The 27442-nt window shown below is 38.5% G+C and overlaps 2 protein-coding genes across 4 annotated transcripts in view; both read left to right on the top strand.

Annotated features, from left to right (window-relative positions):
• MYOM1 (myomesin 1) overlaps positions 1-14762 on the top strand; it is a 75426-nt gene extending 60664 nt beyond the window's left edge. The window contains exons 35-40 of one of the 2 annotated variants that reach the window (XM_077784125.1): positions 484-520; positions 835-857; positions 2419-2474; positions 7130-7345; positions 10078-10201; positions 11431-14762. In XM_077784125.1, coding sequence (XP_077640251.1) covers positions 484-520; positions 835-857; positions 2419-2474; positions 7130-7345; positions 10078-10201; positions 11431-11666 — 692 coding nt within the window. In that variant the 3' untranslated portion in view covers positions 11667-14762. Of the gene's footprint in view, positions 1-483; positions 521-834; positions 858-2418; positions 2475-7129; positions 8102-10077; positions 10202-11430 lie in introns of those variants that run through there. The other variant, XM_021551514.3, reaches the window with a different exon arrangement.
• A 4188-nt stretch (positions 14763-18950) lies between these two features.
• The window catches only part of LPIN2 (lipin 2), a 44485-nt gene continuing 35993 nt past the window's right edge, over positions 18951-27442 (top strand). The window contains exon 1 of one of the 2 annotated variants that reach the window (XM_021551575.3): positions 18951-19124. Coding sequence is in view for 1 of the 2 variants with exons in the window: in XM_021551574.3 (XP_021407249.2) it covers positions 27075-27161 (87 nt within the window). In the remaining variant the exon portion in view is untranslated. Of the gene's footprint in view, positions 19125-26661; positions 27162-27442 lie in introns of those variants that run through there. The other variant, XM_021551574.3, reaches the window with a different exon arrangement.

The raw sequence follows: 27442 nt of genomic DNA, 5'->3' as shown, positions 1-27442 counted from the left end.
TGCTTCACTGGGGTGGCAGGAAGAATATACAAGAACTTCACTTGTATACATCTACATAATCTATAAATATATATACATACAGGGAGAAAATGCTCAGATCATTTTATATAGAGATGTATAATATAAAAAGTTTGGAAGGTCACTGCCATAATCCCTCATTTAGGTGATGCATTGTGGATTTCTTCCACTTTTTTGTGAAATTACTTCAGCCTACTACTTTCTTGTCCTCTGTCTTAAAGCCTGACATCTGGAAGAAAAAAGTGTGTTTATGCCTTTATGTGTATATATAACAGCTGCCATATACCAGATGGCCTTTATCAGTCAAACCATTCAGCATTTTTGTGTTTGTACAGTACACATGCATGCATTTTAAATTTTACATTTTAAATGTATTACATCTACATTTTAAATTTATTTATTCACTTTAAATTTAAACTTGTGTGGTGTTTTATCTCTAAACATACTTTTTTCTTCTTTCCAAAGCCTTTGATGAAGCCTTTGCTGAGTTTGAGAGACTAAAGTAAGTATTATGCCATCTAAATACAGAAATGGCAGGCATAAAATAATAACAGTATTTATTTGTTTTGTGCTGGAGATAACTATATCTTATGAAACAGTCCTAGTCATACAGAAGCCCGTAGGAGTTTTGCATGTGACTTCTGCGGTGCAACTCTTATATAACAGTCAGGTAGCAAAGAAAAAGCTGTTTTGCCAAGCAATGAGAGAGCTTTTCCTTAATGGATTAAAAGCAGTTTAAAAGATAATCTATTTCTCAATGACTCTAAGTAAACCTTAACTGAAATTGGACTTTCCCTTTTTTATTTTCAACTCCAGGCAAGCTGCGATTGCAGAGAAAAGTAAGTAGGCCTTCTTTGACAATGGTTACAAGAAACTGTTTATTAAGCTTTTCTTCCTCTCCAGGAAGGTTGTGTGTTGGGAAAGAGAGGGCATGTGGGCATGTTTATATGCATGTGCTCATCCTAAACCAAATTTGTCCTCACACCTAGGAGAAATGACCCTTGGTTGATTTAACACTGGTCCACTTTGCAGCTAATCTTATTATCCTTATGGGTTAGGTTGATTTTTCTTATCTAAGCTCCTGTTCTCAGTATTAGCCTTCTCTAAAAATAAACTTTATTGCTGGGATCCCTCATTAATGTTCTTTGCACAAAAGTCTCTTTGTTTTCAAGGATTGAGAAAATAATTTGGCTAGTTTTGAATGCTCTAAAATGTCAAATGGCTCTGCATTACTTACAGAAATGGGTAAGAAAGCAACAGTAGCTTTTTAATTGCTTAGAATCTCCTCACACTTTTGCCTGTATGTCAATTACAGCAGAGCAACTAAAGCAGAAGTATGTATTAAGTACTTGAGGAGTAAGTTATTAGACTTCAACTTGAATTATTAAACTCTTTATCCTCCCTACTTACAGAAGAAGCCATGGAAAAATGAACTGTTCAAATTCATTTCAAATGACTTTCAGACCTGCGTAAAAATGAGGGCAGGACTGGCATTTGAAAAGTTATTTGAGAAAAATGCATAGAGAGATAGAGCAGGGCTTGGATACGAACAGGAACCCCCACAAGTCCTGGCTGAGACAGCGCAGAGGGGTCGGCGATTGCCCTGACCTTTAATTTCTGACCCGGACTATCCCTGAGGAGCTGTCATGCCAACTGTGACAACACAGCCCTTTCCTGGGCTCCTAAGGCTGTTATCTCCCTGCTCCAGAGCACATCTTTTACAGAGCAAAGCAGAGGGGAACATTCTGTACAGTCATTTCCTTCCTCTGCCAGGCTCCACCCAGACCTGTAACGAACCAAATCCGTATTCCAGGATAAGGGCCCTAAAGCCTGCATGCGACTGGCTTGTTTGTATTTGCCTAGGATTTCTATGGGACTCTCGAGTTTAAAACTACATCAATCGGGTATCAGTCTCATTTGCACACAGATTCACACAAGTGATGGAACTTCATTGTTGCCACTGAGACTGACGTCTTTGTATCTAAATTAAAAGCCAATCTCCAGCATTTTACCAGGTGTCATTCATTTTCCTTTGGACACCCAGTGTTTTTAGTTTACTGCAGTAAAAATTTTGAGTATCAGATCTCAAAAATGTAAATCCTTTTTGTGCACTCAGAATTAAAACCGAATTGATGTCAAAGTCTGCAGGACGCTGCACGTGTACTTTAATTCCTCTCTATAAGTGATTGACACCAACTATTAACACATCTTCTGCTGTGAATTCAACATATTTTAAAGTCCAAATGGTGTGCTAAAATTGCTGACTAGTTCTCTGCTAGCTCAGATATCAGAGACAAGTTGTACATAAATAAGACAAAAGGAAAGAGCTAGAAGAGAAACAGAATCCAGCACACAGTTGATTTTGAGACACTAAAAAAAATTAATCTTCTTTATTTTCAGATCGTGCACGAGTACTTGGAGGTTTGCCCGATGTTGTCACCATCCAGGAGGGCAAGGTACAGTAAATTAACTGAAGCTTTACACAACATCCCAACAGCTTGAATGCCTTTCAATGATGGGAAAACAGTCACACAGTCACCTTTTTTTTTTTTTTTTTTTTTTTTTGAAGATGCCATCTTTTAAATCTGCTACATTATTTATTCATCCCCTACCTTCTGTACATAATTCAATGGACTTGCACAGATGGGTTTATGTATTCAGGGCAGTGTCTTTTCTTAAGAGTTAGATAAAAGTGAGATGACAATGTGAGTTGGGACTAAAACTCCTTATATAACCAGCTCTTTAAAAATTCATGCACAGGTTTCACAGTTAGATTTATTTTCCTTGTAACAGAGCATCAGGAAAGTTTAGCTCTTTTTTCACATGGGAGCCAGTCATTCTATGCCTTCTGCAGTTAACTTCTTTGCAATGTGACATGGTAATCACACCTGTAGTGGCTGGCTCTTAAACGGTGTAAAAGTAGTAAACCACAATAACTCAATTCTCTTCCAGCCTCCAGTCAATAGGAGAAAAAAATTCTCTATTTCCTCGGGGTAAAGGAGATGGAAGTCAAAATAAGTCACTGGTGCTATACTGGATTATATTAGGAGAGTTTAGCTGAAAGATTATGGTAAGGCACTCCCAGAGGAACACTGATGCTTGAGCACAGAACAGATGACCCAGAAACTGAGTTCTGAGTCTCACAACTTTTTGCCAGCACACTGCTTCTACAGCTTGCTGTTTAATAGCACTGAGACCAAGAAGTGCCTGCTCTTCACTTCCTGCTGCTCTGCCACAAGCCAGTTCCTCTTCACAGTATGTTCAAGCAGTGAAATAGGGCATGTGAATGTCACTGAAAACCTGTAATGTGACAACTATAGTAAGGCAGCACCCTGGTATTTCTGGCTTTATCTGTCAGTAGGTCAGCTGGGTTAAAAGAATTTGATTATAAGCTCAGCAGAAGTGTTAAGAATCTAAAATCTTATTCTGAAAAGCTTAACAATGTGAGATATAGCAAACAAGATAGACTGCAGCAGTTCTGGGAAAATCAAGTATGTTAACATTACAAAATAAAATTCTTTAAGAGCTTTAGCAGTTTGAGAAATGCTGTAAAGTAAGAAGCACTCGTGAACATTGTAACTATAGATAGAAGACACAAAGGAACAGAATGAATTAGCAGATTCTCAGCTAATCAGTGCTTGGAGGCGAGATGCTTTGGCAGGGTGTAAACTTGGATGTAAACTTTTACCAGTTTTAATCTTTCAGACAAAAGAAAGTTGATATTAAATTGTGTATGAGTTCACTAACACAGAATGTGCAGTGTTTATAAAACAAGTTTGTAAAAATTAGTTGCAAAAATCTTACCCAGACACATGTTGTCCTTGACAGCAAGGACATTCATAATGCTTGAATACACGGCTGAAATACACTCAGAACTTGAGACCAATATCCTTGACCTTATGTTTCTTGATTCAGTAGAGGATTGTTCTGAGTAGGACAGAGTGATCAGGGAAAACAAAGCTGGTTTGGGTGGTGTTGGCTCATCTGTCTGTTGTTTGCATATATGCTGGAGAGAGAAGAATGCAATTCTCTGTTGTGTAACTCATGCAAATTGCACAATCATTGAGGATTTTGTAAAATAGCAAATGAGGTAGCAGAGGTCCGGCAAGCTTTGATTGTGAATTCTCGTGCCACTATTACCACAGACTTATAAGAACAGATTGGTATCCTGAGACTGAACTTTCAAGCACGGGCATATCTCAAATTTAAACTTAACATTGTGACTGTGATGCCATTTATTAGCTTTTTACATGTGAGCTGGAGGGTATAGCTGAGAAGGAATGAACCAGTGTTTACTGAGTGTTAATCAAATAGCGTTCCAGATGGCCTAAGAGGCTTCCACTGATAGACATAAATGCTCCTCAGCAGTGTGGTATAATTGGAAAAGGCTAAGTGTCAGTTCCCATTAGGGAGGAATCTGACCTGACAGAGCATGCCAGCATAAGTTTTGTATCCAGCCAGCCATCTTAACCTAAGTGCTGTTTTAATGAGGGCCTGTAAATGAGTGAAGAGGCTTAGGATTCTGACAGGCACTTTCGGACACAGAAGCAACATGTAACATCCTTCTTCCCACCAACTCACTATTCTACCCTTCTGCCAGGGGTGTAGATCCTCACAGATAGGCTGGAAGAAGGGAGCAGATTTCCTTAACTGAGCTGCTTCAATCCACTCCCCAAACCATCCACGACTGGGACTCTATGCTAATATGAAAGAAGAGTGGCAATATTTGAAATACAATGACACATGTCTCTCTGCCACCTCTACTGCCCTACTCATGATAATCTGCAGTAAAAGGCAGAAGAGGTAGTGAGGGGCACAAAGGGTCTGAACTTGCAGCTGCTGGTTGCTTCAAGTGGACATGCCTCAATGCCCTGGGCCCAGGAGTACAAGGCACACTTTTTTACCATAATGATATCAGGTTGAACACAGTATTATAATCAAGGGCTTCGGTGAGTAATAAATGAGCAAAGACAATCTCTCGCCCAAAGAACGGAAATCTGAAACAGATGCAGTCACAGTGAACAATCATTTCGCCTTGGCTATGGAATTACCTTCCAGAAAAACAGGTTCTCACCATCTACATAGCAAATTATAAGACACATCTCTGCACATTAGTAGCTGGAAAGTAAATAGAAAGAGTTGGGAACATCAAGAGAATCACTCATATCAAACAGGAGCTAGTGATGCAAGGTTAAGGAAAATATAGCTATTTTAAGGAATTATTTAGAAGAAGAAAAGATTCATCACTGCTGCTTGAAACTCTTTGAATTATGGAATATGACAGTACTTCAAACACCCCAGCTTTGAATGATGCCTCTAATGGAGCTGTGTGGACATGGACATCAGCTCATTAGCACTGTGGTGGAGTGGAAGCTGGAGACACTTGCTACTGACTTCTTGCTTCCCTGAGAATCACAAGACAATAATAAAATGCTGAGCACCTGAAGGGCCCTATATGCATTGCCTGGCTAAGGCTGAGGACATGTTTGTATCCAGAGTGATAAAGAAGAGGGGGAAACACAAAACCTCATTTCCCACTTGTTTTTCAAAAAGATGGACTGATATGCCAATTGAAATCACATTCACACCAGTGGGCTATGAGAGAAAGGAGCCAACAGCCCCACGTGGTCACCAGCTGTAGGTGCTGCAGGAAATCAGATAGATGCTATTTCCACCATGCTGTAACCACCTCTCACTTGGAATCTGCCCTCCTTCGGTACCAAGAATTGCATGTTGCTAATAGAAGAAAGACTTCTCCTTCCCTTTTGCTCTCATTTTGGCCCTCAGGTTGGGCACATGGGGATTTTTATTTTGTTATCAGCGATATCAATGCCTCTTACTTTTATAGAGGTGTCAATTTTTCTGTCCATTCATTTCAACAACCTTTCAGGCATCTCTCTTCTGTCCCATAATCCACTATCACACTACTGGATAGGAAGCAGTGAGTTGGAGGGAAGGTTGGAAGAGATACTTGATTCCGGTCAAGTGAAATATTGTCTACTAAGTGGTAAATATATCACTTAGTCCATTCCCAATGAAGCGCTGAAGACCTTTCTCTTTGCAGTAGAAGTTCTTAAATTTCCAGTCCAGTTAGATTCTCCTTTAAATGGCATACATATAAATAAATTCCTTCCTAAATAAAGTTCCAGAGAAAGGCCTATGTACCACTGAATTGTCATGTGAACTTTTTTCACATTTGAGTCTCTATGTGATACTAATTTTTGCAAATATTTTTGAGAAGACTGCCATAGCACTGTGACTGGAAGAAGGGATCACTTACCTGTATCAATATCTCCCAAAAATGAATTAGCTGACAAGAAAAAAAGGAGGCCTGTCCAAAGTGTGCCCAAGAGACCCACCAGACTGCTGAAGGTACAAGAAGTTAGCAGTGACCTCTCCAACATGATGATTCTCTAACAGTGAAGATACTTCCTACAGGCTGATGGGACTGAATTCAGTCCTTAGGAACAGTACTAAAGTCAAAGGGAAATACTTACATGAACACTAAAGAATGAGTAAAGCCTGTCTTGATTTCAGTTAAAAATAGCTTTACAGAAGTGCATAAAACACTTCAAGTCTGTTAGAAAAGCTGTCAGGGCACAGTTTAAAAGGATCCCAAATTAAACAAAATATTCCAGGGCCACTTTGTTCTTAGTTATCTAAAAAAAGCAGCCACACTTTCTTTACTTATGGGATATATATATATATATATATATATGTGTGTGTGTGCGTGTGTGTGTGTGTGTATGTTGAGCTTAATGTGAATGAAATCACCTGACAGCTCATTAAAATCTCATTTCAGGTCTAACACACAAAGGCAGATAATATCTAATTTTATATTAAAAAATATGCATGGAGAAACCTCTACTAATGATTATAAGAGTAGAGAAGAAGGTCCATAAAATATTGAAAGGTTTTAATGGCATTCTTGAGTTCCTACTTTTCCTTTATTATAGAGAAGAGCAACATAAATTATTGATTACTGATGATGGTATGCATCCCTTTACTAAAAGCAGGAAGCTAAATGGGAAGTTGGAATATTTGGAAAGTCAGGCATCAAAAAATACAGCAAATATTTACTGACTCATAATTCTTTTGTATGTTTCTGTAGGCACTTAATCTTTCTTGCACTGTCTGGGGAGATCCCACCCCAGAGGTCTCATGGCTGAAGAATGAAAAATCATTTGTATCAGATGCCAATTGCATCCTGAAGTTTGAATCTGGAAAAAATGTCAGCTTTTCCATTTCTACTGTGTCCACGCAAGACTCTGGGAAATACAGCATTGTTGTGAAGAACAAGTACGGTACAGAGACCAGCGACGTCACTGTAAGTGTGTACATACCTGAGGAGGAGAGAGAGTCTGAGCAAGAGAAAAAGCAGTAAGATAAAGCCAACGCGTGAATTTAAGTCTAGAAGACAGAAGTACAGAGGAGATTTTGGATGTTAGGCTGATATAATCCATGTGTGTAAATGGCTTTCTGCTTTAGCAGGCAGCCTTGGGTTTTTCCATTCACTTCACATTTGCTTCTAATACACTCATTTATGCCAGGGAAAAAGGCCTTTCCTAAACGTTTTCTTAATGCTAACTTCACAGAAACTAACTATAGCATTTTAAGCAAGGCCAAGTGCATACTGTCTGTAAACACACGCCCACCATTTCACCCTCTTCCTGGAGCATCTGGAAGGAAAGGGTCAGGAATTGTTTCAGTGGAAGCAATTAATGAGGTAGATGGAAAGATCAAAATGATCGGGGCCTGTTTGAGCAACAGTTGGGATTTGTTCCAGCTTTAGTAAAGCAGCATAAATGGAATGTGCTAGATCACGGAGAAATGAGTGTTGGTTTTTGTCTGTGTTAAGGCCCCTTTGTATTGCTGTGTTAAATTAGTGAGGCCTTAATATGGGTGTCATTTACAGCCCTAAATATTGTTTAATCTGCCCAAACAGGCTAACAGTACTGTAACATAAATGAAAATAAGGCTTAGGAGGCCAGGATAATATGTGTGTGTGTGTGTCTGTAAAAGTGTATGAACTCTGCTCTATGTTCACAAATAAACTGAATTCACTTCTTTCCTTCCATCACAAGCTTGTTTCACTGTGTCTTGTTTTATTAGTCACAGCTCATGTAGTTGTGCACAGTGTCTTAGTGTCTTAATGCTTTCACCACTGTAATTATCTCCAGCTTCCCTTTAGATCCCTGTTAATCTTCACTTTGCAACAAAACCACAATGGCATCTCTTGACACCTCTCTGTCCAGACCTTCACTGCTTCACACCTTAAGTCAACAAGGTATTTTTGCAAATTTTGTCACAGGAGTAGTCCTATGCTTTTCAATGCACCTGGGTATGAATTGTGATTTAAGGGTGATATATAAGTGTTTTGTTAGATAGAAAACTTAACACTGGAGATTCAGAAATAATATATTTTATAAAGATCTTTTAGAGGTACAAAAATAATCTTCACTGTAACACACACACATACACACACACAAAAAAGTGTTACACAAAAATATTTCAGAGGAAAAAAGTTTGTCCAGAACTCTGAATGCACTTAACATAGATTAAATAACTCCACGTCTGCTATTTTACAATGCCAGCTGAGGAAAAGCAACAGAACCTGCTGGACATATGTATGTATATACATATGTATAGAATAGGATTAGAAGCAGTAGCCAGCCCCATTGCATGCCAATAAATGTTTTCATTAGTAGTCTCACAACAGCACAATTCTTCACATCCACATCTAAAGAACTAACATATATATTTTCAGTCTAAGCATCTTTCACAAACTCTCTCTTGTCTTTTCTAGCTACTTTGACTGCAGAAATAGTGCTGCAGTCCCAGGCACTTTGGTGCATTTCTGTGAGGATGCCACTACTAAATGTTGTACAGTTAACACTCACTTATACCCTTGCAATGTGAGGTTTACTCTCAGCTAATGTTGAAGTGGAAGCAAAAAGGAATTCTTAATGGTTCAGGTAAAAATAGATTCAACACAGTTACCAATGGCGAAAATGCTGATTTTAGCAATTTCTTTTGTTTAAAATAAGTTTCTATAAAGGGCTAATGATTATTATCCTAATCTTATACAAATAATCCATATTTGCATCAGTTTTATGAACTACCAAAACATGTTAGCACATGCCTAACTTTAGTGCACATACCTGCACTTATAGTATCATTAGTTTCAAGGAACATATTGAGTTTATCTGGTATAAATCTCTTTTTCTTCCAGAACAGATTTCACATCACAGGGATTTTTAACATGAAATTATGCAAAAAACAATGTGATTTTGGTGTTTCACATAAACAGTGTATGTGTTCACATAGCCTTATCTCATAAAATATTTCACACTCAAGCATCAAAATTGATCATATTATTGCATTTTTAATGTGTGTGAAATTATATCCTTTAATCAATAAATATCTGTTACCAAAACAAGTTAAGATTATCTAGTCACAGCTGCTGAGTAAAACAGACAAAGTAACAAGGCTTAATTTTTAAATTTCAAAATATAATCATGACAAGATCTGTAATTTGAGATAGAGCAAGATTCCTGAGTTTAAAGGGCTTATGCAAAATTATGTTATAATTTTTCTTAATAGAACATGAAGCCAATTCAAAGATGATATACAAGTCACTCCATCTTTGTCCCATGACATACAACATATAAATAACAGTCACAGCTCTTCCATCCTCCAGAATGCAAACAAGAATATGACCAGCTCTTTGCAATAACTGATATTTATTACTCAGTATTATTTTTAATAACACTGAATTTTGAACACAGTTTATTTCTACTACTTTATTTCCAAAAATCTGTCCTCCCGCCTCCCTCCTTTTGGCAGAACAGCCAGGGAATACAAGTGAATCACCTCCCAGGTAACAGGCTGGATTCTATTTTGCTTTGCTTTGGCAGATGCATGTGTCCCTGAAAGTTAGAGTAATAAGTTCCTTCAAAAGGTGTTGCTTCCAGGGACTCAGTTACGGTGATTTCAGGCTGAATTTGTGATGCATTTACATGTCGCGCTTGTGCATGTTTTGTTCTTGCTTTGCTTCAGGTGATTGTGATGCCTGTGTCAGGGCAGACTGACACAGTCCAAGGACACAATCAAAATAATAAACCTGTATCTAAAAAGAAAAAAGCAATGACAGCAAACAAACAGAAGGAGGGGGGAAAGAAAGGTAAGAGTGCCTTCACTGTTAGAGTCTTCTATCCTAATGAAAAAATTGTTAAATTGTTACAGAGTTAATTGTCTTTGTCAATCAATATTTTATAGGTCCCAATCAATCAAGCATACAGTACATATGCTCTTAATCAACAACAGATCCAAAGTGTGAATTACCAGGTTAGGCCTAAGTGAAAGAGACTTAAATCAATATTTTCAAACCACTTTTTCTACTTCCACTTCAAGCTGTCACCTTGACTAACCTGGCTGATGGAAGTTTTTTAAGTCATAATAAATACTTCTCAATTTCTCAATGCAGAGGAAAGACTTTGTAAGCATGGATACATACACAGATGGTATTATTTTCCAAAGTGAGATTCATTTCAGCAGCTAGATATTTGATATTTCACAAAAAAATAAGGCCTTACTGATTCAGGGACCCTAAATGCCTAAGTCTTTTAGAAAACCCTGACTGTTTAGCCGCTACTTGAGATTAATCAATTATTCTCTCCTAGATTTATGTCCATATTGAATGGTAAAGTTGGAGTTATAAGTGACCAATTTTGGTCTCATTTAGAGGAAGGGTAAAAAATGAAAAGCTCTCTAGTGATTCAGCCTTCCCATGTATTAATTGTATCTTATTTTACTGTTCTTTTAGATTCTAACTATAGAATTGCTATTTGGACAATGATTTATTCTTCACAATTACATCTCTCTCATACAGAGCATTTTAACTCCAAATCAGTCTTAAATTCTGACAGTATCAGAACATTTATTTTACATATTTTTGCCTAAGTATTTTTTCTTTGTATACAGGGTGTATACATATTATATAATTTCTGACAGAATATGTAATACTTTTATTCTCCCCCATCTTTTTGCTCCTAAGGCAAGAACAAATATTTTACAGCATTTCCTTCCTCTCTTGTCTTACTGGTATGGTAGACTTTTCTAAACAATCCTGTAAATTACGTGACTTAAGCAGGAAACAATTATTTCTGTACCTGTAAATGTGTTCCAGTATCTACCTCTAAATAATTTTAATTAGAGACATAGAGACTTGGGCTTGGTTTTGGTTCCATAAGAAGTAGTAATGCTATGTGTAATACTGAATCTCTTTATATGGGCAGGGAAAGAAGAAAAGAACATGATAAGGTCATAACCAATGTGAAAGAAATGTTGCTGAGCACAGTAAATATTGTTACTTAGGATTACTCAGAAATTTTATTACTTTTCCTAAATCAGATTTTATTAAGCCACACGTAGAAGAAATTACTGCTAGAGAAGAGACACCTGATCCAAATGAAATACCCCCTGTGGAAACAGAAAAGGATACAAAAAGCAAGCAGCAAGCAGCAAAGAAGACTGCTGGAAAGGCAGGAGTAGCAGAAAAAGCTCCTCAACCCACAGAAAGTTTGGATAGGCAGGGAAAGAAACCACTGGAAAAAGCAGCCTTGGGTAAACCCACTGAACCTCAATGAAGAATGTGATCCTGTCATCAACAGGATAATAAGTTCAACCTGAGATTTCATGAGTGATAGCTTAACCATAATATTGTAACACAGAAGTTTATTAATAGGGTTTTTTTGTGTAATATTTGTAATATTTCCTAACTTTAAATTTAAATGCATAGTAAATGGGCACTTATGTTTCAGTACCAGATAACTGCACTGCAGGAATTTCTAAACATCGGAATAATGATACATGTACTGTCAATGTGAATTTAATTACTAAAAAATGTTCATTATAAGCAGAGATCATTAGAGCAAATCCTGTCCAGAATGGACATATTTACTACAGTGTAAAGGAATGTTGGTATCAGTTACACAGATGTGTTAATCAATATTTATAGGCCATCACAGCTTGAGGCAGATGCTGCTTACTTTTTCAAGGAAATTATATATACAGTCATCTTCATGCCATGTGGGCTCTACTTCCAGTTTGGCCACAGTGGAAGATCTCCAGAAACAGAACCATCTCCGATGGATGTAGAGGGGGCATAAGTCATTTTCTTTTGATCCAAGTTTCTTTCATACAAACCTTTTTCATCAGGCAGATCAGGACCACATCTGGCCATTTCTTATCACCAAGATTCACATGACTGCTTTCCAGTCCTCTCCATTAATCCCTTTAAAGACTTCATGAGTTACTGTAGATAAAAAAGTTAGCCCATGAAGTATCAGCTGCCCCCCAAATGCTAATTTTCCTCCACAGTTTTTGCCACAACAGTCAGATTTCTGATAAACCCACTGCTCTTCTTCCTCAGTGGCTCAGCCCAAACCATCCCTTCATCCACTCACTATCATCACATCCACCGGTATCTTATAAGAGAGTGTAGCTTCATGATCATGTAAGTAAGGAATAAATGCAAGGCAATCTGCATTAAATCGTTGCTGTGCTCATTCAAGTTCATTACTGTGTTCATTCACATGTTTATGCTGAGGATATAGGAAAATATGACTCATTTGCAAATGCTTAGATACCATGAAAGAAGCAGAGTTCAAGCTAAAAAACAAACCAATAAAAATAAAGGTCAGAATTTATTTTGTTGCTACGAAAGCTAAGTTCAACTTTAAAGTGACCAGAAGTTATAAAACATAAGAAATGACAATAAAATATTTTAATTACTAGGAAAATATTCATATTGCTTTCAACTGTAAGAAAGCTCAATCGTATTGCCTTTTTCCAGATGGATTATTGATGGAAGGTCACTGAATTCCACTGGTATTTCTAGGTGCTGGATCTATTACTAATGTAGAAATACTGAAAACAAAAGAAATAACAGTTTCTAATCCATCCTTACAGAACTGTTAGCATAAGAAAACAAAGAGTATCAATAGCATGTAAATGCACAGAAGTCAAGACACTGATATCCCAGATGAGAAGAAATTAATTTCTTTCTAGTAGAATTCCAATTGGATTCTATTCAACTCTTTTTAAAAAAAACAGAAATTTTCTGGCTGGATGAAATACTGCATAGAACACTTATATGTAGGGAAGTAGAGTAATAATGTTCCTGTAAATAATGTAAAGGGTTAAAAAAACTTAGATGGTCCATAGTAAGTGACAGAAGGATGTAGGATGCAACAGAGAAAAAATTGTAGAAATCAAAATACTGACATCTACACAAAATGATGCTGGGAGAAACTTAAATGCAGACTAAACTACAACTAAAATAATCCAACTACACTTAGGTACTGTTTGACATTGCGCTTGACTCAGTTCTCCACCACATCTTTATCTAAATCAATGTATTGTATCCCAGCAGTGAAGGACATAGGTCCTTCAGAGAAATGCAGGAAGCAGCATTTCCATGGCAGGACACCCCAATGCATGTAATTTCTCGTGCAATTATTACAGAAAATGATATATAGAGATGTGCAATTCTAGTTACAGAGAGTGGCCCCTCAAAAGCAGTACAAAGCTGCAGGATGTTTCGCACAACTCTCCCTTGCCATGGCAATTATTTCAAGCTGCCTTACATCTGTAAAGATCCATCACCTCTCACAGCTCCTTCGGGTTGGGAGCCTGCCTGCCACGAACACCAACGGCAGTGAGTAAGTTATATATAGAACAGACTGTACCACTGAGAGCCTGATCCAATTCCTGCAAAATGCCACAGGGGTCTCTGCATTAGCTTTAATAGAAATCAAGCTAGATCTCAGAAGAATGTTCTAAAAATGTCCTGAATCTCAGATTACAAAGCCCATTTTTTCTCACCATGAAGCCAATAGCAGATTTCTCTTTTGTGTCATTTTAGCAGAATCAGGTCTTAGCTTTTTGTTGCAAGAATAACCACTGTTTTCCTGTTATGTCAATTAAAACCGACTGGAAATAGCTTTAAAATTTTACACTAAAATACACTAGAGTTAGGGGAATGTTTTTGTTAAATTTGGATGGTTCCTTATAAAGCTGGAAATGGAGTCACATCAGTACTGTTCTACAGGAATACATTAGCTATCCAGAAGAATAGTGTAGCTATGCACAGCAATGAGATAAACATACCAAAGATTACCCTTCCTTTTATATTTCAATTATTTAAGCTGTAGTGGTTCACAAATATATATAAAAAAATGCAAAATTAATATTAACAAAATTGTTGAATATACTAAAGCTTATTATGTTGCTGCGGTTGAATAATTTCTTCCTTGCATTTTAAATGTATTATTTATAGTCTATTCTGCATTATAAGCAAGAAAAGTTGTTTCAGTCTCTGTGCACTACATGATGATAGAAGGCAAATTATTTCTGTAGCAACAAGATCTCCTATCAACTACATTTAAACTCAGGCACTGGATGCCATGTTTATCTGAAGTGCACTTCTCTTTATTTTCTTATTTCTCACCTATATGTTCCCTTTCAGTTATATTCTAATTTATAACTCTTTTAGAAATTTGTGTTCTTGTGCAATAGTAACTTTATTTAACAACAAGGAAAAGTGTTGCAATAAGCTATATTATCCAGTCACCTTCTAAAACCACAAAGGATGATTTTTGAAGATGAAAAAGGATGAGAAAAATAGGCTTTGACTTCCACTGCAGTAAAGGCACTGTGATTCCAGCTGTCCTTGAATTCTTCTGGATTTGTTAGCCAGTTGTTGAGGAAGATCTGTCTGTGCTCTGAGACTGACAGACACAATTTGGTAATACATTAAGCCATAATCTTTGAAGCAGCAGGCTGTAAACTGAGATCATCCTTAAACTAGCATAGACTACACTTCTGCTCTTTGCCCTTGAACAACAACTGTAAGGTAAATGCATAAGTGACATCTCATTTAATCTGCACTTATATGGGACAGACACCTGCAACAAGTCTTTCCCCACAGTTTTTTGTTTGTTTGTGTGTTTTGGTCTGGCTAAAAAGGACATTAAATTTTAGGAATTGAAGCAAAATGTGACCCAGGGAAAAGAGCCACAAAAGCTGTAAAGAGAAAAATGTTAGAAAAACCTCTGTTTCACAAGGGCTTCTAGAGATAAAGGTATTATGAGAGAAAATAAGGGGCTGATGGAGAGGAAGGAAGGCCCCAGACTTAGGTCCAATCTTCTGCTGACTTTTGCCCTTGCCTCACTTCCCATTTCATTATGTGAGAGCTCTTTCCTGTAATCTCCTTCTGCAAGTTTTCAAATGAAACACCTTTTCTTCCTTCTTTCCCAATCTTGCATTTTCTACCATCTGATTATTTCCATTTACCATTTCATCACTTATCCTAACAGGACCAGAATAAAATCACCTGCTTAATTAGGCTGTGATTTTGGCAAGGATAAGGAACTTCTTAACAGAAGGCCTGAAATCCTATCATTATGTGTTATCAGAAAATTGTTTGTAAAACACTTGCTCATGGTTGACAAAGAATGGAGAAATATTGCTTATATGAGAGTTGATTTGAGTGTACTGGCTTAACCAAATATGTTAACTCTACACAAAAGTCAGTCAACTTTTGGGACTAATGATGTGCTTAAAATTTTTGGTGCATCAGGATACAGTTCCTTACAGCCCTGAATCCTTGCTATTAACTTCCCTCCTTTTTTTTTTTTTTTTTTTTTTCTGCCTCTTGAATGAAAATAAAAAATAAAAATAAACTTAACTAAATCACATCATGTCATAATGTCATTCTGATCTGAGAGATGTTATGGAAAGTACTTCTGAGGGACATGTGTTGGTCATGACTAAGAGGCAGAGATAAGGATTCTCATAGGTTTAAAGGGTAAGATATCATCCTATCTGCTGTATGAGCAGGGGTGATGGTGGGTATAGAATAAATGACTACTCCAGAAAGCATTTTATTTCTGAATGTTGTATGCATACAAACAGTCAAAATGACAAAACTATAACTCATCAGTAATGCCAGCTCTTTTTCTGCCTTATGTGCAGGTAGCCCTAAGCAGGCTACCTCTCTCACACACTGCTGCTGCCGGATCTGATCCTCAGCTGAAGAGCCAGAGAGCCACTGATTTACATATGGCACTGGGTATCATACTTTCAAATGGCTTCCTCTCCACCAAAATAACCACACCAGTTAGCAGCTGCTCTCATCATGCCCTCCCCTCTCCCGGATGGGGGAAATAATAGTGGCATTTGTGGTGAAAAGGCAAAATAAACACAAATGAGGTAGCAGGCTACCTGTGCCCTGGAGGCCTTGGATTAACCAACAGTGAGCTGTGGATCAACAAGGACCACAAATGGTGCCTCAATGTAGAGAGCTCCTGTCTACACCACTCCACACACAACAGAAACCAATCCTACTTGATACAGCTGTGGAAAATGCAAGCCATTTTACAGCTTGATTGTAATCTTCCATGTGTAACTGCAAAAGAGTAAAGAATACAAAAGGAGAATATTGAGGGATGTCTACTTCAGTAGTCCTGATTGTGTAGAGGTGATAATTTTGGAATGGTAAATGTTACCTAAAGGGAAGACACTGTCTTTTCTAATAAATGCTCTTTACTCAGAAGCACCTATTCCAGGTTTGAAACAGAAAAGTATGATCTACCCATTTATTACCCCTTTTCAAGTAAAGATTTTTCTAGCTTATTTTTATAATAGGATTTAGCTTAATGTCACTATTTGAGAACATATGACAGATTTAGCCCCTAGCTCTTATCTTCCTGTGAACAGGGCTGCCTGGTGTTGAAAAGGAGAATACCATCCACTAAAAAAATAACTTCTTGTTATGACCAGCAAAGATAAGGTCACAGAAACACAAATGAAAATACTCTGTTAGAGCAATTGCTGAAGACATTACCCTCACAAACTATGAGACTAAGATGCCAAATAAGGAACTCAGCAAAGCAAGGAAAGGTTCTGCAGACTGTGTTCTTGCAACAGATGTTATGCTAATGTGGCTAGGTAATTATTATTGCAATGCCATACTCAAACAGGAGGCCTCTCAGAAAACTGCTGCAGCTGAAAAATGGTAGCACTGAAGGGTGGCAAATTGCTCCATTACTCTTTGTTGCTTCCATGTATCCTGGGTCCTGGAAAGTGTTCCAAGATTGACTCAGAATTCCTAACATGACAATAACATCATCAAAATGGGCAGGCGTGAAATCTGACCTTCCTTTTTACATATCCATAATATAGTCACCCTATCCATGTAATTCTGTGTTTGTGCCTTCTTCCATGAACCACTTTCCTCAAAAACCCAGCATGCATGTTATGCAGGGATAGATTTGTTTTAGTTCCATGCTCAAGTGGATTTAAATATATTATCTACAAATAAGCAAACTGATATGCTATAATCTTTTAGGCAGCTTGTCCCAGGAGGTACAGATGAATAAACAGATCTTATCTCTTTGTAGGACTGGTAAAAAAAGATTGTGAGGTATCTTTTAAGAAATACATGGACTATCAGAATAAATTTTGTATATCTATTACTTTACATACTAGCATGCATTTTTGTCAGTTGCCCTGAATACCCTGCTGACCAGCCTGATTTTACATTATGTGACAACTACATGAAACCTATGTGAAAACCTAAAATGGCTCTAACACCAAGTGGGGCAAAGACCCATTTTTAACAAAACTTTTGTCAACAAACTGGTGGATGAAGTAGTAGTTGGTAGACAAATGGAAGTACAATAAAATAAAGAAGCAACATGGGTAGTGATAAAACAATTCACATTTGCAAAACCCAAATTGTACTTCCAATTATGCTTCTTCTCCATTTCTTTTCTCTTTTTTATGGTGCAAGTTGTTTGAAGTGAGAATTTTACCATGGTTTTACTACAGCATCCTCTGGAGCCTCTGGGCAACAGCATCACGTAGATAAATAGTAACACATCACCAAACCAACTTCAGCAAGCAGTGGTGCGAATCATAAAAGCAATGGGCAAATGAAGCTGCTCTCCTGAAATGCATTCACGGCCTGCTGGACATGTTCTGATTTTGCAATTCTACACTTTTATTTAAAAAAAAAAAAAAAAAAAACAAAAAAAAAACCAAAAAAAACCCAACAAAACCAGAAACACGGAATTAATTAAGTTGGAAAAGACCTCTGCGATCATCGCCTACAGCCTACAACCAAACATCACAGTGTCAACCAGACCATGGATGGCACTGAGTGCCACCGTCCAGTCTTCCCTTAAAGATCTCCAGGGATGGTGACTCTACCACCTCCCTGGGCGTCCCATTCCAATGTCTAACCACTTTTCCTGTGAAAAAAAATCCCTCTAATGTCCATCTGAAACCTCATCTGCCGCAGTTTGAGACTATGGGATGTAGATAGATATAGATGACATAGTTATATAGATGATATAGATATATATGATTATAATATATAGATAGATATATGTAGATATAGATATATATAGATGATATATATAGATATATAGCTATATCGATATATAGATATAGATATATAGATATAGATGATATAGATAGATATGGATATAGATATATAGATATAGATATAGATGATATACTACGGCAGAATGCATATATGACTTATATGCGTATGTATAAAGATATGTATATGTATACGAAAAACAATATTTTCCCTCCTCCTGTGGGCGGGCCGGTAACTTTCAGAAGAAGGATACAATGAGGGGCGTGTGAAGTGGCAGACACAGTGAGGGCAGCGCGTCTTTCCCGCCGCGCTGTGGCTACAAGCAGCGGCTCCCGAGCGCCGGGCTCGGTGCGCGCCGCCGGGCTCGGTGCGCGCCGCCGGGGCCGCGCCGCCGCCCCCGCCGCGCGCACGCGCGCCGCCTTCCCCCCCACCCGGCGCCGCTCCATGGTCACGTGGCGGCCCGGGCCAGGCGCGCCCTCGCCGCCAGCGGGAGCGCGCGCGGGCGTGCACGCGCTGCACCAACGGCCGCCGCTTGGCGCAGTTCGCAGCCGCCCGGGCGCGGCTCCCGCTCCCGTCCTTCCTCCATCCATCCCTCCATCCAGCCACCGTCCGTCCCTCCTCGGCCGGCGCCGGCTCCCGCCGGGCCTCGCTCGAGGTAAGCGGGAAGGCGCCCGTGTCGCCGGGTCGGCTCGGCGCGAGGTGTCCCTGCCTGCGTGCGGGGGACGAGCGGCGGCGCCGGGCGAGCCCCGGCGGCCACCGGGCAGGGAGGGAAGGGGGGAGAGCGGGAGGAAGGGAGGGCGGCGCAGGCCCTGCCCCGGCTGCCAGCCCGGGCTCGCTCCTGCAGTGAGCCGTGAGAACCTCCCCGGAACCGCGGCTGCGAAGCGGGGCCGCCCGGCCGGCACTGCCGGCGCTCCGGCCGCTGCCCGCAGTTCCCGGCAGCCGGGCCGGCGGAGCCGAGGGAATCGTGCCCTGCCGTGCCCGGCTGCCCGGTGCGCGACTCGGAGAGCGGGGCGGGGGCGGCGCCCGGCGCTGCCGCCCCGCCGCGGCACGGGGGTGGCGGGAGCGCCGCTGCTCCGGCGCTCCGGGATGCGCGCCGCGCCGCCCGGCGCCTTCCCTCCAGCTCGGGCGCTGAACTCTCGCTCTGCTCTTCGTCCTTCTGCTGTGGGGAGGCTGAAGTGGAGCTACACTGCCCGCAGTTCTTTGCGCGCTTCTCTTTGGGGTCTTGCCAAGCGTGCGTCTGGTTTAATTTGTGTGAACTACGCTTTGCTTCTCCTGAAGTGGTTCCTGAGTACATGTAGGAGGCATGAGTGATTTTTGATAGAGTAGGGCAGTATGCTGTGTAAACCTGTGCATTTCCATCCAGAAGAATGATGTAATAAATATACCTGTGTTGTGGCTGCACTTTGTATATGCCCATCATCTGGTTATCTTTCTTTGCTCCCCCCCCCCCAAACAAAATTCTGCTGTTGTTACAATAAACTATTTGTTAGCAGAATGCCATATTTGTATGTGATATTATGCAGGATACTGTCAGAGAACATGACAGCCTTATAAAATTTAGTCCTTAGAGTTACAGAATATCCCAGATTGTAAGGAACACACAGGCATCACTGAAGTACAACTCCTTGGGGTTTATTCTGGTTTTCTTTGGTTGGTTGAGTGTTTTTTTTTTACTTCACAAGCATTTTTGGGACAATTTTGCCTGCTAAGCATTTAATGTTTGCAAAATAGAAAAAAAATTGGTAGCGTTGCATGCATTTTAAGAATATACAGGTATTCATTAGTTGTAATCAAAAGTCATAAGTCATTAAATGCCTTCTCTTTTTTTTTTTTTTTTTTAAAGTGTGGGAATGTCTATCACTTTGTGGATACATAACCAACGTTTTTTGTATACATACTAGGCAGCTAGCTCCAGCCAGGGCCCAAAGTTGTTCCTTCTCTCCTAGCCCCTGCTATAGTTCTTTTGCATCCCAGAACATACAGTAACTAGAATAGTGCTGAGTGGCTCTCGTCAGCAATGCAGTATTGATTTTTAAGCTTGTATCATAACTTTTCAGTTAAGCATATCAGAAAGTTTGCCTGATATACCTCTGGTCTGTAACAGAGATGGTGTTTGAATTTATTCTGGGTACTTAATACTTCATCTCTTTCTTGATACTTAATATTTTGGGTTGTTGCAAAAGTAAGTGTAATTTTTTTGTTGTTGTTGTTTACTTGAAAGGCCTCCACATAAAATGTTTCAGGTTGTAGTGCAGTGAATTTTATGTCCTTTCTCTCTGCATCTAGCATTTCCTTCCACTGGTGTAAAGTCTTGATCAGTTAAGGGGAAATCCATACTGCAGGTAGAGCACTTGACACCTCCTTATGTACCTACCTTGAGGCCCCAAGCAGCCCTTTTTTGCATTGCATGCTGTATGACTTGGTCTCCGCCTCCGAGAATTTGCAACCTAGATCAGATAGAGGCGAAATGATTTTGTTTAAAGCCACTTTGGGAACCTTTGTCAAAGCCAGAGGTTAATTTAGCTGCAGTTGTTGCTTCTCTTCCTGGAAAATGGTCACACGGTTAATAGTCTAGTCTAGATCACAATTTTTTGTTTTCAGTTTGCATCTTTTAAGTACAAGATCACAGCATACAGGAAAAGAGTTTCTTAGGGTCTCTGTGTGAACATAGAATCTGTGCTTAAGTTAGAATTTCTAACAAATTGGATTTTTTTTAAATAGCTTTGGATTATTTATGAAATAACTTTTAATTATTGGTTATGATTTAGCAATACGTTCTTATGTAACTGTCTGAAAAGGGATGAAAGGACCGTTTCTGGTGTGAGATTCAGTGCTGTTTGTTACGGATATCCACAGTGAAGAAGCTTTCAGGCATATGCACAACAGTGTGTGATAACCTTTGTGATCAAATACAAGTCTAAAGTGTATATATCAGATGTCATCCCATACTGAGCACATTCCGAGAACATAGCATAGTGGCATACTGTATCCCAGTGATTTTTGTATCTGGAGAACGTTCTTTATGATCTTGTTGAAATTACAGTTTAAGGTTCTACAGTAATACAAAGACGTCATCTCTGTCACTGTTACATGGGTAAGCATAGGGTTTGTTTTTTTTTTTTTTAATTATAAATAGAATTATTCACTTTAAGCATAGTAAAAATGTTGCTGCTTTTGCAAAGAATGTGGCACTTAAAAATGTATTTAATCTCCCTAGCTGCTCTCTCATCTTGATTGTTACATTAGTGCTTGCATTTCAGTTTGGGCAGGCAGACTGATTTAATATGAAACTGTCATGCTCAGTCAGATTGTCTTTATGCTTGAGGACAAAGCTTAAGCACACTTTTTGGAGTTTTTTTCCTTGTTAAATATATTTCAAGGGATATTGTCAAAGAAAGGATGCTTCCCCTTCCTAGCTAAATATTTTTAATCCATTTCTTTCACCTTTGCACTAATGTAATTTGACATTAGTTGTCAAAAGTTGTCCTGAGTCACTTATTTTCCCAAGACTAAGGTCACTTCCTCATTACTTGTGTATGCAGTGAGTGAATGAGTGAGATTTTTAACTGATGAATCGGCCCATTTCTTTATCCAGAGTGCTGAAGTTCAATACCTGAAGTGTAAACACACAAAGTAATAATAGAAAAGTCTGCAGTATACTAGGTGACATATTTCTCTTGGTGTATGTGGCTGAAGCAGGCTAAGCTGGTCTTAGGCTGTGTCCCTAGGTTTACTTGTCTTTTTTTAGACTGCATAACTGTCTCCTCAGGAAATACACTTCTTTTGAACTGATGGTTGTGAAAAGCCTTTTAAAGGAAATGTGTGAAGGATTCTTTTCAAAATTCTTTCAAATATGTGCTTTGAATAATGAATTTTAGCTGTGATTCCATTAGAAATGGAAGTAATTGGCTCTCCCTTGGCTAAGTAGAATTTAGTTTGTGATGTGAACTGAAATACAGTGAATTAAAGAAGAAAAGTACTTAGTGGTGACTTAAAGGCATTCATTCCCTGAAGGAAAAAGTATGCTTGTTAACACAAACAAGAAATCTGTGAGGCCACTACACAGGTGTGTTGTGTCTTGCATAGACAGTGCAGACACCCTGTGCTAGGGGCGAGCACGTCCCTCAGACAGATGTGACCTCTATGGTTATTACAACTCAATAATGCAGTGGATTGGCTTTGATGAAAGAGTAAGCATATGCCACTTTGCTCAGCTATATCTAATTTTTCTCTTCCCAACATCTCATGTAAATATATCTGTGTGGGAATTCTATAAGACTAGAATTTTTACCCAACCTCTTAGTAATATAGCCAAGTCTTATATGCAAATTAAATTTAGGGTTATTGCTTTATTTTGGTATATGTTCATGAGTTCAGCAATATGGAGAATCTTATCAAGTGGGGGAAAAAAGGTGTCTTGTTTATAGATGCAATATTTAGAGCTCTTTAAGTATTCTATATATGTATTTCTCAGAATAAGTATTAATTCTGTTCTTGTCAACCTGAAGGTTTGTAATAGTCTCAAGTCTTATATTTGTGTATTCATTCTAAATGTAACCAAATTATTTACCACAGATAGATTAGTTAGATTTCATGCGTGCACGCATGACTGGTTTTTTTTGTTTTTGTTTTTTGTTTTTTTGCTTTGACTTCAGTATCCTGGGAGGTTGCAAGAAAATTTAAATACACATGGGGCAGATAAGCACCTGGAAAGTAATGTTGTTAAAAAGGGGAAACAAAGATAAGGCCTTGCTGGATTGCTTATTTAGGAAATGATTAGTGCTTTGTAGAAACATACAGGAAAAGCTTCATCTGCTTTCTCTCATTTCATCCAAAAATGAGATTGAGAGAATTTCTGTTCCGAAACATTGGTTTCTGTGTTATGTGTTTGGAAATAAGTTCAGCCAAGGATGATGTGGCCTTACAGGAGTCTGTGTTGCTGGAAATATGTCTAATGTGGCAGGAGATATGCCCATGCAGATTGCAAAGGGCTGCACTCTTGGATTAGCCAGTTACTTTTTTCAGTACTTTGAATGAAGCTAAGATCTCCACATGTATAAGAACATTTTGTGTATGTGTAACTTAAGTATTTGATTAAACTGATCATTTTGCCAGCAAAACTCAATTTATGAACTTCTAAAGTATTATTTGCCCTTACTGATGTTCCTTTGTAAACAGAAAAAAAGGATAACTTTTTAAAAAAAAGAAAATGCTCAAATTAGTACAAGGACAGATACTGTAACACTGAAATCAGATGATTCATAGCAGATTGTACAGATAAAACTGTTGACACAATTACAAAAGCACTAACTCCAAATAAACTGTGGATTTCCTTTCTTGCTATTTTTCCCCCAGTGATAAAAAGTAAAGTTCCACTGCAAAATATTTTGTTTTAAATGGCTCTGGATTCCACATGACAGGAGATTTTGAAGGCACTGAATTTACCATATTGCATCATAGGTGCAAAATTAATTTGATTTTATTTTTTAACCACCAGTTTAGTGAACAATACATTACTTTTGTATCATCAGTGTTTCTCTAACATATGTCATCTGCTTGAATTTTTGTACCTGCTGTTATTACTTGATAGAGCTTTTTTAGTATTCCAGTCTCAGTAAGCAGATGCTTCAAACCAGGGCTGGGACCAAGAACTTGGGCACAGAAAAGTGTTTTCAGCCCCAGTCTGATTTTTGTAATTTTGTAGGAGAAGTGGCAACTCCTTCAGTTTTTCTTTGCACCTAATAAGCAAAGTGTAAAAGTGTATGAAAATGGAGAAGTGTTGGAATTTTGGAACTGGAGTCGAGCCTTGTGAAGAAAGGACCTTTTCCAGTGTCAGGATGGGGTGTGAGAGTAAGAATTGTCACATCCCATCCTGACATTGAGAACTGTGGTGTTTCATTCTTGGTTAATAGTAGGTAAAATTATGTGTGGCAAGGTGGGGTGAAGGAGACGATTGGAACATGAACAAAGGTTGTCCTAAATTTGCCGCATCCATTAGGGTATGTTAATTAGAGAAGGATTTGGCCCATTCATTTGTCTTGGCATACTTATTCTGATCTCTGAGTGAATTGAGATAGTGTGCTGATAAAAGCTATGTCTGTAGGATTTGTGCTTCCTTCCTTCCTTCCAGAACTCAGAGTGGTATGCACTGCTGAAAGCTGGGGGAAATGTCCTGTAGCTGTTTTCTGGTGGCATTTGTTCTGCAGTTCCTATACAGTACAATCCAATATTAATTTAAATGTCATTTTCACAGGCAGTCAGACTTAAACATATCCCAGATGGTCATTAAAAAGAAATCTGATTTGCAACTGAAAATATATCTTATTGAGGCAAAGAGGTAAAAGAAAGAGGGAAAACCTGAAAATCAAGTTCTAAGTGTGCTAACTGTCCCCCCCCCCATGTTTAATTCCTAATTGGTCCTGAATTTTTCACTGCATAGCATCTCTTAGATGCTATAAAACTAAATGAAATGCAAATGAATACATTATGATGATTGCTGCAGAAAACTTATGTTTTAAAAATGGAATCATACTTCCCATCAGGGATTTTGACTAATGAGCAAAGGATAAAATGTCTAGACTCACAAAGAGCAGGGCAAAGGCAGAACACAGGATGGTGAATGATCTTTGACAGCATTATTAACTTGTGTGAGTCTAGTAAGAAAACTCATAAGTGCTTTCTGAGACTACCCCAGAGGAAAACCTACCTACACCAAAGAGCTTCATTAAGGTTGCATGGAAAACATTGCTTCTAACACTTCCAAATTTGAGGTATTTACTTTTCAAAATAAAAGCTAATTATCCTGTGCAACTTGTAAGTACATAGCCTAGTGCTGAAACTTACTCAGCAGGAATTATATTTTACAAATCTTATTAATATTGAGAAATAAATGACAAGAGGGCTAACAAAATCTGCAAATCTTATTACCTGCCTAAATCTTACCTTACTGCAGTGACACAATTTTATCTGTATTCCAGAAAAGCTGTTGTCTCAAACACTTTTATAAGCTTTGAAGAAAATAATGCCCATTTGAAATACTGAACAATATTGAAATAGTGGAGATACCACAGAAAAAAATCCCAACATAAAATAAAGTCAGTAGTGTTGGAAAAGAAGCACTGGTGTATGAATTTTGCTTCTATGTTTTATTCTGTATTTTAGTGGAACATACAGGATAAAGGAATGATGAAGAGGAAGAAGAAATTGAGTGTTTCTAGTAATTCTTAATATTCTATGAAAATACTTGTCATGTTTGCTAGAAAACTTAGTAGTTTTCCCTGTAAGAGCCAGATGAAATATGAATTTATTCAATATATAGAAAAGGGCTCAGAGGTGGTAGCAGTGTATTACAGCCTTACTGCAGATATAGCAATCTCAACACTCAATTTAGGATTTTGTCCTTGACACTGATGCAGTGTTCACTGTCCTTGCATCAGTCTTTTACATGAATTTACAAAGCTTTGAGGAGGAATAGTAGTAAGATCCTGAATAAATTTGGTTTTTAAAGCTTGTAATTCAAGAAGCAATCCTCCAGAGTCTTCTGAGCAGACACACAGTAACTCCATGAGGGTGGAAAGGAAGTGCAGGTTTAGGTTTAGGGTAGTGAGAACTTGTCTATGTTGAGGGAATATTGATGGTCCTCAGAGAATGTCTCTCGCATTCTGGGACAGAATTGGTTCCTTATACTACTGATCTTCCTCAAGTTATTTCACCTATCCATTATTTTATTTAGATCAGTAATGGTATTTCAGAATTCCTCAGATGAAAAATCAATTCTTATTCTGAGTCATGAAGCTAGTTATTAAAAAAGCTTATATGTTTTGGCCACATACATTGAATTGCTTTATAATTCTGTTTGAAGAAAGCAAGAAAATTTCCACAGGAAAACAAATGCTTATCTTGGTGTGCATTGGTTTTGTATGGTTTAGTATAAACTTGACATCAGGTCAGTTGTCTCTTTGCTATTATTATGTAATTTCAATTTCAAGAAGGAGGGAGAAAAGTTCACGAATAGCAGACCCTGAAATGTTGTGAAATTTGCTGTGTAAAACATGACTGGCTGCCGCAGTGACACCATCAGCAGAGGGAGCAGCACATGGAGTGTCAGCAGGCAATCTTGACTTAGGCTGAACCAGGACCTGGAATGCTGCTGCCAGTGCTGGAGTTGCAACAGTGGGTGAAAAGTCTCCAAGTGAGCTAATGTAGACTTTGCTTAAGAATCATTAACTAAATCCCTGTTTTCGTGGGAGCTTCAGCTGTAGTCACGTGCTGTGATGCAAACCAAGATCATCACCTATCAGTGCAAACATATGGCAAAGTCAGCCCATGTTGTCACTTATCTCGGAGAGTGCAAGGGGGCTGGGACATTTCAAGCAAAGCCTATTGGTGAGGGAGTTTCTGTATGAACTTTCTTAAAGAAGCACTTCCTTTTTATTTGTAATTCTGCGTGGGAATGTATACCAAGCAGTTTTCTCTAAGAGACCAGAAGGTTTACATAGTTCTTTTGCTTCTATGAGAAGAGAAGAAATGCTGCTCCAACCTTTTCTTATGGCTGTAATTTTTTCATTTACCTGTACTGTGGAAAGTTAGTTTTCTGTTTTCTGAGATGCATAACTCAGAAAAGGATGTTCTTGAAGATGACTCAAATAGAAGTGATGTTGCTGCCCATGAAAAGGTTCCTTCTGGAATCTTGGTGAGTTTGACAGATTTATTGCTAAATATGGGTATATAATTTCCTGTAACACTGTTAAAATATATAAAAATTGACTGCCTTTATTTAATAGTATGTGGAAGACTTTAATTAGGCATTCAAAAGACTTACTTTGTTTCCATTTTTGTTCCATAACTGCTTTGTGCAATACTAGGAGCAATCCTAACCCCACAGTTAAAATCTTTAATTGGGAACAAAGATGTTTTTGTTGAATAGATCTGATGCTCAGTGGTCCTGTTTGACAGGGTCATTTTTCCCCCCAA

This window comes from Lonchura striata, chromosome 1 (assembly GCF_046129695.1).
Source record: "Lonchura striata isolate bLonStr1 chromosome 1, bLonStr1.mat, whole genome shotgun sequence".
Classification (NCBI taxonomy): domain Eukaryota; kingdom Metazoa; phylum Chordata; class Aves; order Passeriformes; family Estrildidae; genus Lonchura; species Lonchura striata.
Note: the sequence above shows the minus strand (reverse complement) of the source record. Positions and strands in the feature narration are given on the sequence as shown.